Genomic DNA, 15,267 nt, shown 5'->3' with positions numbered 1-15,267 from the left:
TCTATGACGGTAAATACTGTAGTATATAGTGCTTCCTTAGGCAGGTGTCCTAGTTTGCATAACTACTGCCCTGGTATTATGGTAAATAGAATGTTCTTTACTTATCAGTGTACAGAACTCAGTGTCATCGGTATAAGAAACATCATCAGTTCACAGTCTGTAAATACTGAGATTATAGAACAGATCTCAGCCCTCACATCCATGCCCATTTATAACTCTCAAAAACATAAATAGATGTCTATCATGAGTTTTGTGTTGTGTTGTTTTATTTAGTTTCACTTTAATTTGCATGGCTTTATATAATAAATATAAAACATTGAAATGTTTCAGTTGTATTATTAGCAAACTCTGATGATAATAAAAGCATTGCCAATTGCTATATTGGATTTCCAAATGCACCAGAGCATGACTGTGTGTTACATTTACTATAAATTCTAAAAAGGAAAAGTGGAGGTGTTGACCCACTCTGATTCTAGCAATCCTTTGTCTTAATACATTCCAGCTAGGATCTAATTGGTTGTTATAGGCAAAACCCCTACTTTCCCTTTTTTTTTTTTTTTAGAAGTTTTAGTAAATCAGACTCAGGCGGGCGTTATTCTGTTTCATTGTCTGAATCCACACATACAACAGTCTTGGGATGATTCCAGCACACCTATAAATTTTGACTAATAGTACACCGAGCAAAAATACGTCTGATAATGATATAATGATGCACACTATCGCTTAACATCTCATTTTATTTCAGAGCGTTGTTCGGTGTCTGTGGCATCCGAAGTTGAATCAGATCATGGTGGGCACTGGTAACGGACTCGCTAAAGTATATTATGATCCAGTCAAGAGCCAGAGGTAGTATATCTTATTCTTCCTTTTTGTTGTTGTCATAAGTACAGTTGTTGTAAATATATTACATATATTGCTGACATATACTTCTTCCTCCTCCTATCAAGGATCTACTAGTCGGTCATCCCCGTATATAAATTGAACAGTTATAATGGAAGTTATTTTTGCAATAGAGTCTAGCACGGTATGTGTGTGCAGGAGAGTGCAGCCTAGCTCGGGTGTGCAGGAGAGTGCAGCCTAGCTCGGGTGTGCAGGAGAGTGCAGCCTGGCTCGGGTGTGCGGGAGAGTGCAGCCTGGCTCGGGTGTGCAGGAGAGTGCAGCCTGGCTTGGGTGTGCAGGAGAGTGCAGCCTGACTCGGGTCTACAGGAGAGTGCAGTCTGGCTCGGGGCTACAGGAGAGTGCAGCCTGGCTCGGGGCTACAGGAGAGTGCAGCCTGGCTCGGGTGTGCAGGAGAGTGCAGCCTGGCTCGGGTCTACAGGAGAGTGCAGCCTGGCTCGGGCGTGCAGGAGAGTGCAGCCTGGCTCGGGCATGCAGGAGAGTGCAGCCTGGCTTGTGCACTGTTTAATATGGAAATAAAGGAATTACCTTAAAATCCCATTCGCTAGCAAGAGAATATTTTATTCATCTTTTTCTGCAAGCTGTGATATTACCATTAATATTGTATAAATGTAATGCTTTAACATAACTTTAAGATGAAAAAAGTTGTTTTGGGTAAGTAATATGTGCAGAAAAAAGGTTTAAATAGATATTTTTATATTGCTAAGCATGGCGTTGTATTGTGGAGCTCTATATTTTATTGTGTTTCTTGCACAGTGTCAAAGTCTCATCACTTTTGACTTTGCTGCAAAACAATTAATAATTATCATTAGTTTCATCGTCATTTGCTGATAGTTTTGTCTGTAGCTTAAACTTGCGACATACAGGTGTACCTTCAATCTCATTGAGCAAGAGATATAACCGAATGACGCCTCACTGCACCAGTATTTTAAAAATATGTTTGACCTACACACACAGGACACCCCATAAACATAAATCATAGTAGACCTGCACACGCATGACACCCCATAAATATAAGACATAAAAATATATTTTCATAATAGTGTTCGTTAAATTATAGGTCAGCCACTTAACATTCATGTGGGTTATCAGTTTTGCAGACAAAGACCCCAACCAACCTCCTGGAACAAAAATGTAGAAGATAATTTAACAATAAAAATTGTCCTTTAGAGCTTGGGACTTGGGAGGATGAGAAGGTCAGTGGTTAAAAGGGTTCTAAACATTCCTGCTTTTGGGCAGGTCATCTTCTTTATGTCATACCCGATTCTTGTAGCAAGCAGGTGGGACTTTCACCTGAATTTGGGCGTCGGACTAAATTATACTTACCAAGTTAGGGATGATTTTTGGCAGATTCTCTGGGTCTTCAATGTCTGTAACAGTCCCACCCTGCCAGTTTCACTGGTCATCAGTTTCCCTCTTCCGTGAACTTTTCACTTATATCAATGGAAATTGGAAGAGGGTGAAGCATAACCACCCACTCAGCCTAGAGAGCAGATTACAGATCAGAGCGGCACGGTACCAATACAGGCATCAGGGACTGCGGTAGAAGTGGCTAACTGCTCTTATCCTTTAAATAGAGATAGCTCATAACTCCTTTAGTTCCACCTAATACTAAGTATTTGGTTTGGGTGGAATTCTCATTTAAATTTAAGGACTAAATACTCATACTAAATACTGCACAATCTATGTAGTGTCATCCAATGACAAGGCATCACTGAAAGATAAAATTCTTTACACTAAAAGCTGTTGAGGATAAATGAATGATGACTTAGTGACTCGTCACTTTCATAGTGCCCTAAGATGAATGACCACTTCATAGGGTTATGCCTCAGGGTCACCGCACTGTCACTGAGACCCACTAGAGAGAGAACATAAACCTGAAAATAAACAGGCTCTGTTCCATTAGAAATATAGTCAGTTCTATACATTCACTTTTACGTTCATGAATTCACATTTACTCTTTCGTTACAGATTCCATTAAATCCGTCCAGAAGTTAAATCTCTTAATACTCCGTATGATTGATAAAATAATCTAGTTTCTGTGTATTTAAAACTATAGAGGGATCACTTAAGCCTTAAAGTTTCACCTGGTTTATTGCAGCGCTACGCACAGATATTTAACAGCTTTATGCCCCTGAAGCAGAAGGGTATATGTTATAATTTAATGAGACTGTCTGTTCTGCTAAACCTGCATATCTTCCTATATTGTAATATTTATTGTGCAGTAAAGTCCCAGCTCCTCCCACCATAATTGCGATGTTTCACTGACGTTAAGCTCTAGAATGTTTGCAGAACATTTTCCCGTTGAGTAGAAAGCAGTCGTTCGCAGCAGAGATACTGTGTCACTGCTTGTCTGCTCTCCAGTTACTGGACTTCCAACCCGAAAATGTAGTTTATGTGCTGCAAAGGAAAACATTTACCATGAACCCTGAATCTTTCATCACTGAAAGGTACAGGGTATATGATGCAGATTTCGCAAATGTTTCTTGCAGTAATTATCTAAACAAATATTTCCTGTTTCCTCCAAGATAATACACAGTAATGTGTTCACTATGATAATAAGAAGGACAATGTGCAATATGATGTAGCACAGGCCCTTGTGTTTCAAACTCCCATTGTCCCATAGTTTGTAAGCTTGTGAGCAGGGTTCTCTTACCTCTCTGTCTGTATGTATTACCCAGTATTGTTTTATTACTGTTTATTCCCAATTGTAAAGCGCTACGGATTTTGCTGGCGCTATATAAATAAATGATGATGATGATAAATCTTCTTTCTTCTCTCGCTCAGGGGAGCAAAGTTATGTGTGGTAAAGACAAAAAGGAAAGCACGGCAAGCAGAAACTCTTACTCAGGACTACATTATTACTCGTAAGTAAACACTAAAACAGTAATGCCTCATGTATTTATGTAAAGTCATATGCACAATGAACACCGCCCACTTCTGTAACATTAGCTTGGTAATGGGGAGGGGCTTCATACTTAGCCCCGCCCACCTGCTAGGAATATTGTAGAATGTTGATAACACACCCATGTGACCTCAAGACAAGAATACCAAACTGTTCTCCTAATATCCTCATCCATGCTTACACCGTCACACCTGGTTCAATCCAATAATATTATTTTTTATACCATGTATTATATATATTTTATTTGCTTATTCTGGATGGAAAGCAAGGTTTCCAGTATGAGGGGACACTTGCATGCTCTCCACACATTATACCAGCAGTGCCTCAACATTTGTGTTATGTTTTGACCGTGAAAACAAATATGAGGTGCTTTTCAGTCCGGGCATGTATAATACGGGCTAGTTGGGGGTGGTGTCATGGGGATTATGGGACAGTGACAGATATGATGGCTTTCGGGGCTAGCTGATTTCTACATGAAGACTTGGTAACATCTTAGTAATCTTTATAGAATGTAGGAAAATCCTGCAACATGAATAGTATTATGCAGTTAAGTAAACAGTGGGGTTGGTGTGTCTTTATATGTGTTGCTTAGACAAGTTGAGAGGGTACAGTTTCTAATCACTAAACAGATGAGATTGGTGAATAGATGAGGAATATCCTGGGTGGCAGACAGTTATATTCCCCGTACCGGCTTTTATAGGTCTGGGGATTGTTTTTATGTAATTCCTTTACATATAATTGTAGACCGGTGCTGTTGTCATGTTTGTTTACTCATTGAGGCTAAATTACATTTTGTCAGCGAGAATAAGATATAAACACAGGACATCATGTCTACAAAATATAAACAGGTACAGAAGATAGATGTGTGCAGTCCTGGGCAGGGGGCATCCTTACAGGAAACAAGTCCTCTCAAATATGAAAGCAAGGAGTGAGACTTGTTAATTAGGGTTTTAGAAATAAAAACCGGAAACAATCTTTAGTCCAAAAATCAGAAAACGCCATTTTTATAATAACCCTTTGGATCTTTTTTTCCCAATGGAATCGCCTCTTGAATACTTCAGCTAGGAATAATGGAATAGGACTCCGGTCTCCTGGTGGCCGAGTTTGGGTTGAGGGGTTTCTCTTGGTCATTGACGAATCCAAGTGAAATTTGCCGCTATTCCTAGCTCTGAAAGTGAGCTGTATGGTCCTGTACACACTATAATGTTCAATCTCAGAACTAAGGGGTCTATTTAGGGGAAAAGCTCAATCGCCAGCAAAAATGGGCATTTTGCAGTAATATTCAACAGGATAATACAGTGCATTCTTCTCTCCTCTTACTCGGATTATACTTTAACAATGAGACCTTATCTATAGATAGTTTACTTTGTAAAGTACAATTGCTTGTGTATTGCTTGTACATTCCCTGGAGAAAGCATTGTTGTTGCGATCACTTTATAGTCCTTTAAATTCTGAGTAATGTCACCTAACAGTGGATGACAAAGCAGAAAACTCTGTTTGCTCTTTAGTCACTATAGTAAATATGTCCACCCATTTTCTGTATTGAATAAAGTTTCTTTACTGGTATCTCATTTAAATAGAACCATGTGGCCTCTGATCGTCTAAGTGGAAAAGAGCATTAAGCTAAATATAATCCAGAAGCGCACAGTCCTCAGACCTGGTTTGGGAGAATCTGAAGCAATAACTAGTTGTAGCTGGCAGCACTAAATCCATTAGAGTAAAATTTAATCATCTTAAAATTTGGGGGAACTTCCTGATGAACAAAGTAATCGTTCTAATCAACAGCGCTGTGTTAAAATAACCTATGCGGCCAGCTGATATGGAAAGAATTACAGCACTCAGTCTCCTACGTTTTCCTAACAGCGGGGTTTTACACTGAAAACTAGGTTAAGAGTTTGCAACCTGAGCCTTGCCACTCATTTGCCTGTCATTGTTTTTCTCCTGCAATTGAATACGGCAGGTAGACGGCGGTGAGCCGCGGTTTGGCAGGACGTGACAAATGGAAATTGGCAGTAGTTGTGCAAATTCTAACACATGCTGACTTGTGGAACAGTAGGAAATACCTAGAGGAAACCTCCCTGTCCTTTCTAGGAAATCTCTATATAATTGCTGTAACTCGGCCTGCATTGGGGTTTTAACAGTTGATATTAATGTAGTTCAGTTATATTACTTTGCAGTCGCTGTTAACCTGGTTTCGGGGTTGCAAAGCCTTTACAGCTGGGTCCCAAGTTCTTCAGTGAATCAACCTCACGATCCATTGTTCAGTATTTAATTAATGATGCTTTTCATTAATGACATTCTGTAGTCTACAAATTGTCGTATTGTTAAAATATAACACTTGTGAAGTTGGGAGCTCGTACAAAACATTAATAGTAATAATAATGTATTGATTTAATAGGTAATACACAATAGGTGGGCAAAGAGAAGATCAGGGACCCACCTTTAAAGGTACATCATTGGTATAAAGATGTGGATTACTGAAATACCCAACAGTATGAGGGTCATCTTCCACCAACAGACCTGTCCTTAGACCTCTCCAGCAGTGAATCAGAGCACAGATACAATAATTATTGCTGTAGGTGGATGTAGATCTTTAGTGGAACCGCATGCACTCCAGTGAGGAGATCCATAAAACATGCTCTATATCCATGTGTTCCACAGGGGACGCAATTTCCTCCTTTCCATATGTTTTCTTTCTACCTGTACTTGAAAGACGGAGCACCGAACCATTCATAGCCGACTATGTAGAGGTCCATAACGATTCATAAGGATCCAATTTCTTCCTAGCAAACAGGTTCAAACACAGTATAAAACATCTGTGCGCATAGCTCATAGTGATGTAGTATTTATCACTCCCACAAAACGGTAAAACACTGTAGCTGTTCATAGCTCCCAACATTAGGGCTGCATTATTCAAGTCACGGTCATAGAAGACGGAAGTGAAATCCAGTTAAGCCACTGGAGCCTGTAGTGGGAGACAGCCCGTGGGAGCCATGAGGAGGGGGCAATACAACCTCTTTACGTTTGGACATGGTAAAGCGGTTATTTACGGTATGTCACACAGTGAATTGTTCATATTTGTTTAATTTACTGTATGTAATGTGCATTTAGTGTATGTAATGGCATAGAGCACATTAAGGATCCCTTGTAAAAAGTAAAAAAAAAAATAAACCCTTCAGTGATGTCCTTAGATATCTATAATTTGAAACTCGTAGTCACTGATTGAGTCTAATACTAGCCGTGAGTCTAATACTAGCCGGATGCACAGTCTTCACTACCGCCATACAAGGGATGAAGTTGCCACTCTTAGAGCAATTACCATAAAAGCAGCTTGAATGGAGATGACGTCTATCAAGAAGTTTAACCATCGTCTAAGTGGAAGTGACAGATTGAATACTTGCCGCATATGTGGTCTGCGGTTCAGTGATATTATAAAGCACTTAGCCTCTCCTGGCGTTGTGACTTTTTATATGATTGATGACCTTTTAGAGATCTCTATGAAATATCTATATATATTTTAAGTGTTTGTGGTTTAATAAATATAACTTTATAAACTTTTAAATCTTTGGGAACGCTATTAATTGTTTTAAACATGGATTATATTGGATCAGCACTTTCTAAGTATCTTTGTGTGGTCTATTTGCAAAGAAGTGAGAAGCGGCCACATGAAATTATGTGTTCTTTAATTGAAATCATTTTACTTTACTTCTGTGGGCCTGATTGTCTATTTTTATCGTCCCAGCTATATGGCAGCCCTCTGAGCCTTGCTTGTCTGCATAAATGTATTAGTACCTCTTATAACATAGGTTTAGGGTTCTTTTACAAATTAGGTTAGAACCTTCAGTCTTGACACTGCCTCTGCTGTTCTGTTCCTCCTTGGTTCAGTGACACTGTGATATTAACCAGTATTATGCAGGGAAAATCCTTCCTGACTAGCAATGTTTCCACAGTTAACGGAATCTATTTTGAATTGTTGCGTCTGAAGGAAATTCAGATTGATTTGTTACAATGCTCCTGTTCCAGTAGGTGGATGTGAGTTCTGCTTCACTTCTGATCCACCATGTTCTTGATGAAAGGTCAAGGAATATATTTTCTGATACATTTCCGACATCCTGTGTACAAGAATGTTGAGATTTTTTTTCCAGTTGTAGCTAACGTGTTCTCCATGTCTTCAATAGCACACGCTCTTCCCATGTTCAGAGAGCCTCGGCAGAGGAGTACGAGGAAACAGCTCGAAAAGGATCGACTGGACCCGCAGAAATCACACAAACCAGAGCCACCGGTAGCTGGGCCAGGTAAATACGACTGTTTGGCCAACGCTTTAACCATAATAAAGATCCATTCTTAATAACCTTGTCTGAAAGGAAGCAGGAAGCCTAGCATATAATAATTGCCTATTATTTTACTTTATATGACTGTTTGTGCCTTATGAATAGTCAAAAATGTCCATTGAACCTTTTAAATAGAAAGTGATGATAATTACAATATAAAGAGTACCTAGCTCATCACAACCAATTCACGTTATGTTCTAGCTTACTCTGATTGGTCGTTTCTTCTCACCCGCCTGGCTAGCCAGCCATTGGTAAGCCTCACACTTGCCGACATTTCAAACCTTAGTTGGCAAGTGGTGTAGGGGGGGAGGGGCGGTGACGCAATTGTGCCAAGGTGACCCCACCTCCTGTTATGCAGTGCCGCAATTCGTGGCATCACGCAGGAGGTTCCAGGCTATGATATTGCAAATCACTTCATCGTAACCCTTCCCCACCGACTTCAATATAGAAGTGGTTGCGCTCTGAGAGGGAGGCCTGCTCTTCCGGGAAATTCGGGAGTCTCCTGGACATTCCGGAAGTGTAGGCAAGTATGGTTAACCTACTGTATAGGCTTCTGTGATCTCATTAATGCTTCTCCACATAGGTAACGGATGGCCCTCCGGTGGGACCACGATCCCCTGAAAAATCTATTTCTGGCTACTGTTATAGGGTTTGATACTTGTTTCTCAAATATATTATATCTGCTTAGTACATGTTTTGATTAAAACAGAAAGTAGATTTTCTAGTCAGAAAGTGCCTTTCTAGGCGTTGGCATTACACCATAGCATTCCACAATATCCCTGCCCACGTACACAATGTTCTATGTGAGAGGGTAACAGGTGCCCTGATTGTGCTGCTTATCTAAAAGCATCCCAACTCATCTGTATAATTGATTTATCCTATACACGAACACTGACAAAGGCATTTTTCATCTGATAGAATGCTGCTGAATCTATCTCCTGTCTTTTTAAGGTGGCCATGCTTTTGGCAATCAACATATATACAGCCAATTTGGACACACATGGAAGGCGATAGTCAAGGAGACTGGTCGGCTCAAATGACATATCTGCAATTTTTAATGTACCGTTGACTATAACATTGCTAACTCACAGTGATAGTGCACTTTAATGTGTAGAGTGTAGGTTCCCAAACTGTGCGCCGAGGCTCCCAGGGGTGCCATGGCCAGGATAAGAAGAAACACAAAAGAGAAAACTTAACAATCCAGCGGCGCCCGGGACCCAGCAACCTCCTCCCTCCTCCCTCCTCGCTTCTCACTGAATGCCGGGCGTGACGACATATTCAGTGAGAAGCGGCAGAAGAGAGGATCCTGGGTCCCGGGCGCCGCCGGATTGGTATGTTTTTCTTTTTCTTTTTTTTCTTTTTCTTCCTGTCCACAGCGGGATACAGAGGGGGCAGAAGGGATGCAGAGGGGGCACAGCGCGGATACAGAGGGGGCAGAAAGGATGCAGAGGGGGCAGAGCGAAGGGGCACAGTGTGGATGCAGAGGGGGCAGAAAGGATGCAAAGGGGGCACAGCGTGGATGCAGAGGGCACAGAGTGTGTGGATGCAGAGGGGCACAGAGTGTGTGGATGCAGAGTGGCACAGAGTGTGTGGATGCAGAGGGGCACAGAGTGTGTGGATGCAGAGGGGCACAGAGTGTGTGGATGCAGAGGGGCACAGAGTGTGTGGATGCAGAGGGGCACAGTGTGGATGCAGAGGGGGCAGAAAGGATGCAAAGGGGGCACAGAGTGTGTGGATGCAGAGGGGCACAGAGTGTGTGGATGCAGAAGGGGCACAGAGTGTGTGGATGCAGAGGGGCACAGAGTGTGTGGATGCAGAGGGGCACAGAGTGTGTGGATGCAGAGGGGCACAGAGTGTGTGGATGCAGAGGGGCACAGAGTGTGTGGATGCAGAGGGGCACAGAGTGTGTGGATGCAGAGGGGCACAGTGTGTGTTAGCTGTAAATTATTCTTTGACAGAAATATAATTGAAAAATATATATATAAAAATATTATTTTCCCTTGGATTTATGTGCATTATTTTTGCATACAACAAAATAAGTATCTCTGTCCTGAAGTAAATACTTATTACGTTTTTTTTGACTACTTATAAAAAGGGACTGCTCGATAATTATTTTGGAGGGGTGCCTTGAAAAATTTATGGAGACTCTAAGGGTGCCGCGAACTGCAAAAGTTTGGGAACCACTGGTGTACAGGATTCACACAGATGGAAAAACGCGTGACTGTTTCTACATATAGATTGACATTACTCTTCTATTATTAACTATGAAGTTACCTATTTTTTTGTTGAGCTTTCATTTTTCCTGGCAGGTCTGGGTTTAAACTATTCCTGATGGATTACACCTTCCACTGCTGCATTGGGTGCTGTTTATCTTAAACTTAATTTTAGACATTTTTAACATTGTTCTATTAGTCCCTCTGGCTTCTTTCCTCTTGACTAGTACGTTTAAACACATTTTTGTACTATTTTTTTTCTGTCCAGCATGCCCTTTTCCCTGTCTAAATGTCACCCAGTTGAAAAATTAATTTCTCGCAGCCCTGTCAGATTGCAAATACAATGTAAAGCCCCGTCTTTGACTTACAAATGCATATGTACAATTTATTGAAGATCTTTCTCTCCCATTTACATGTTCACACTATTTACTTTGGTGATTTGCTTACACCAATATATCTTCTTGTTCAGCTTACTCTAAAGCAGATTGACAAATGTGCAGCAGACTAACCAGGCATTGCATGTTTTAAACAACAGCATTAATCCTCCTTACGTTTCAGCGTGCTAGAAACTGAGATTATCGCTCCTCCAGCGCACCTGCCATCTTCACAGAGACAGCACTGGTTTGATCTGTCAAGGTTGGAAATGAAATTAGCCAATGGCCAATGTCTGCAAGTGTCATTAGCCAAACTAGAATTATGGGAGAGAGCAGGTTAAGAGTGTTAGATCTGTGCATCTTCGTGTTTGGCCATCAGGCTCGGTTTGCGGTCATCCGCTCTACAATCTCTGATACTATCGCTGTGGACAACTCTGTATTACATAATATTTCATAACTAGTATCCTGGTAGGTGAGTTATGTTTTGCAAAATTGGGGTTAAAAGACTGAAGTCCAGGGCGCAAGGCTAGTTACCCACTGGCATAAAAAATATGCCAGTGACGACATTACTCAGGTTGGGACTTTAACAGCTATAAAATTCCTTTCTTATCAGCCCTTACAATTTTACTGCCCAACACTACAATAAGTTCTCTGAAATTTTAGCCCCTCATTTGGCAGATCCATATAGCAAGATCCGGGAGGGGGCTTTCTTTGATTCCACTGCCACCTTAGCCAACAAAGTAGTGACCCTGAATCCGGGAGGGAGACACTCCGCACATTCCTCAAACTATAGGCCGATGTCACTGCTCAAGGATCAAATCTATGCCAAAATACCAACTAACGGACTGAGCATCCCCCTTGTCTTGCTGATACACGTAGACCAAGTTGGGTTCAGTCCTGGAAGACAGGACCCAGACATCACCATGAACCCAATGACGTAACCTAAGAGCTGTTCTACGAAACCCAATATTTCCACATTCCCTGGAGATATGGGACAGCACCAATCGTGTATACACATTATCTACCCATCCTTCCCCATTTATATCGCTTTTTTAAAAATCCCGAATTCCTACCCTCGTTCTCTCCCAGGCTTCGCCCCCATTTTTATTGGGCTCCTGGCCACTCCTTTGACCTCCTTGCATTCACCTGCATTTGACGCAAGTAAATGGAGCAGATAGACTCAAAAGGTGATGCCACACCACCACACCACCTCACCAGAGCAAGCACCATCCCCCTTACCTGTTTACATGCTTTACTAGCAATAAACAAATTGCTAGTTAAAAACAACGCTCGTAAAACAATGATTTTTAACACCATTGAATAGCTTGCCCTAACATTTAGGCATTTAGACCTCCACTACAATTAGTTAAAAATCCTAGGATAAATTACGTTTCCAGTGATTTAGCAACTTATAGCTACATACAACAAGCCTAGAAATCCATAGGTCAGTTGGAAATTGTCTTTTGGACTCCCTATTTAAACTAGGGATGTGCACCGGCGACTTTTGAGGTCTCGTGTTTTGTGTTTTGGATCCGGATTTTCGTTATTTTTGAGGTTCGGATTTTTCTCGCAAAACACTTGACGAAAGGTCTCGGTTCGGATTTAAGGTATTGGATTCGGATTTTTTTTGAAAAAAACATAAAAAGTTTAAAAATCAAGTTTTTGGGCTTATTTTCACTCCTAGGCTATTATTAACCTCAATAACATTCAATAACAAGCATTTCCACTAATTTACAGTGTATTCTGAACACCTCACAATATAGTTATTAGTCCAAAACGTTGCAAAAAGGTATCTTTCTGGACTGCGTAGAGGAGTGGGTCACCACAATATCTTAAAAACCCTGAACTTTTATGATTCGCACCAATAATTGTACCTGGACTGCGTAGAGGAGTGGGTCACCACAATATATTAAAAACCCTGAACTTTTATGAATCGCACCAATAAATGTACCTGGACTGCGTAGAGGAGTGGGTCACCACAATATATTAAAAACCCTGAACTTTTATGAATCGCACCAATAAATGTACCTGGACTGCGTAGAGGAGTGGGTCACCACAATATATATAATAAGAAAACCATCAACTTGTTTGATTCGCACCAATAAATGTACCTGGACTGCGTAGAGGAGTGGGTCACCACAATATATTAAAAACCCTGAACTTTTATGAATCGCACCAATAATTGTACCTGGACTGCGTAGAGGAGTGGGTCACCACAATATCTTAAAAACCCTGAACTTTTATGAATCGCACCAATAAATGTACCTGGACTGCGTAGAGGAGTGGGTCACCACAATATATATAATAAGAAAACCATCAACTTGTTTGATTCGCACCAATAAATGTACCTGGACTGCGTAGAGGAGTGGGTCACCACAATATATTAAAAACCCTGAACTTTTATGAATCGCACCAATAATTGTACCTGGACTGCGTAGAGGAGTGGGTCACCACAATATCTTAAAAACCCTGAACTTTTATGAATCGCACCAATAAATGTACCTGGACTGCGTAGAGGAGTGGGTCACCACAATATATATAATAAGAAAACCATCAACTTGTTTGATTCGCACCAATAAATGTACCTGGACTGCGTAGAGGAGTGGGTCACCACAATATATTAAAAACCCTGAACTTTTATGAATCGCACCAATAAATGTACCTGGACTGCGTAGAGGAGTGGGTCACCACAATATATTAAAAACCCTGAACTTTTATGAATCGCACCAATAAATGTACCTGGACTGCGTAGAGGAGTGGGTCACCACAATATATTAAAAACCCTGAACTTTTATGAATCGCACCAATAAATGTACCTGGACTGCGTAGAGGAGTGGGTCACCACAATATATTAAAAACCCTGAACTTTTATGAATCGCACCAATAAATGTACCTGGACTGCGTAGAGGAGTGGGTCACCACAATATATTAAAAACCCTGAACTTTTATGAATCGCACCAATAAATGTACCTGGACTGCGTAGAGGAGTGGGTCACCACAATATCTTAAAAACCCTGAACTTTTATGAATCGCACCAATAAATGTACCTGGACTGCGTAGAGGAGTGGGCACTGGGCACCACAATAAAATATATAAAAAACCTTCAACAGGTCTGCATTACACTACACATACGGCTGCTCCTCCATCCTCTCCATCATATACATGTTGGAGTTTTAGCGTGTGACAACCTCTTGTTTTTGATAATGTCAGTGCATTTTGAATATTTTTCAATTTGCCCCACACCACTGAATGTACTTTATCTATGATACGCATCTATCTATCTTGACTGCGTAGTGTGGTGGCCCCGGTACACAATTTGGTACCGAGGCCACAATATAATTAAAAAACCCTCCACGTGTCGGAATTCCACCAAACAAGTATCTGGACTGCATAGTGGGGTGGCCCCGGTACCCAATTTGATACCGGGGCCACAATACCTCCTCAAAACATGCTCCAGACAATTCGTCATTGCCAGACCCCAGACAGACAGGGTCGTAGTGTTATTGTTTGACTTTGTAAACCCAAAAAAATGTCCCTGTTGCACTTGCACATAGTCGTGCAATGAAGACTGACTTTTTCATTTAAAGGCACGATCTTTAAAGTGTCAGAAAGAGAGAGAAGACACAGGAGAGGAGAGTTGTAGCTGGGGACCTGGGGTGGAAGCTCCCAGGCTCCCCCAGCATTGCCTGGAAGTCTGAGCGTGGTGACTGAGCCAGGGCAAGGAATGTGTGCCCTGGATGAGGGGGAGAACTCCATGCCACTATAGTGAACCCAAGAGAGAGGGGGACACTGCACATGGAAGAGGCCCTGGAGTGAGGGCTGCTACAAGAGGCATGGTAGCTGTAGTGTCAGATCCTGAGGCTGAGAGTACACAGAGTGACGTGTCAGAGCACAGGAGACATTATCCCCGCAGAGGAGGGATGAGCTGCAGTTGAGAGGTCTGTTGTTGAAATAGGACATGCACACTTTAACAAACCAATCATTTCAGCGACAGGGCCTACCAAACAACTTTGACTGAAATGATTGGTTTGTTTGGGCCCCCACACCAAAAAAGCTATTCATCTCTCCCTGTACAGACTAAACAGGCTCTACTGAGGCAAGATGTCGTCCTCATCCTCAACCTCTGATTCCTCTCCCCCTACAGTGTGTACTTCCTCCTCATCACACATTATCAATTCGTCCCCGCTGGACTCCACAACCACAGGTCCCTCTGTAGTATCTGGAGGGCAGTGCTGTACTTCATTGAGGAATTGATTATTCATTTTTATAAACATCATTTTTTCAACGTTGTGAGGAAGCAACCTCCTTCGCCGCTCACTGACCAGGTTCCCCGCTGCACTAAAAACTCTTTCCGAGTACACACTGGAGGGGGGACAACTCAGGTAAAATAGAGCCAGTTTGTACAGGGGCTTCCAACTGCCTTTTTTTCCTGCCAGTAACAATATGGACTGTCTGACATGTCTACTTGGATGGTGTCAGCAAAGTAATCATCCACAATTTTTTCTATTGTGACAGCATCCAATGCAGCGAGAGTAGACATGTCTGCA

At 41.6% G+C, this 15,267-nt stretch overlaps 1 protein-coding gene across 2 annotated transcripts in view; it reads left to right on the top strand.

The window, feature by feature from the left end:
- Nucleotides 1-15,267, top strand: part of WDR70 (WD repeat domain 70) — a 213,030-nt gene that overhangs the window by 178,391 nt on the left and 19,372 nt on the right. For both annotated transcript variants that reach the window (XM_075184230.1, XM_075184229.1), the window contains 3 exons: nt 746-846; nt 3,685-3,764; nt 7,981-8,097. In XM_075184230.1, coding sequence (XP_075040331.1) covers nt 746-846; nt 3,685-3,764; nt 7,981-8,097 — 298 coding nt within the window. The remainder of the gene's footprint in view (nt 1-745; nt 847-3,684; nt 3,765-7,980; nt 8,098-15,267) is intronic.

This window comes from Mixophyes fleayi, chromosome 1 (genome assembly GCF_038048845.1).
Source record: "Mixophyes fleayi isolate aMixFle1 chromosome 1, aMixFle1.hap1, whole genome shotgun sequence".
Taxonomy (NCBI): domain Eukaryota; kingdom Metazoa; phylum Chordata; class Amphibia; order Anura; family Limnodynastidae; genus Mixophyes; species Mixophyes fleayi.
The sequence above is the reverse complement of the archived record's forward strand: the minus strand, read 5'-3'. Positions and strand labels throughout refer to the sequence as shown.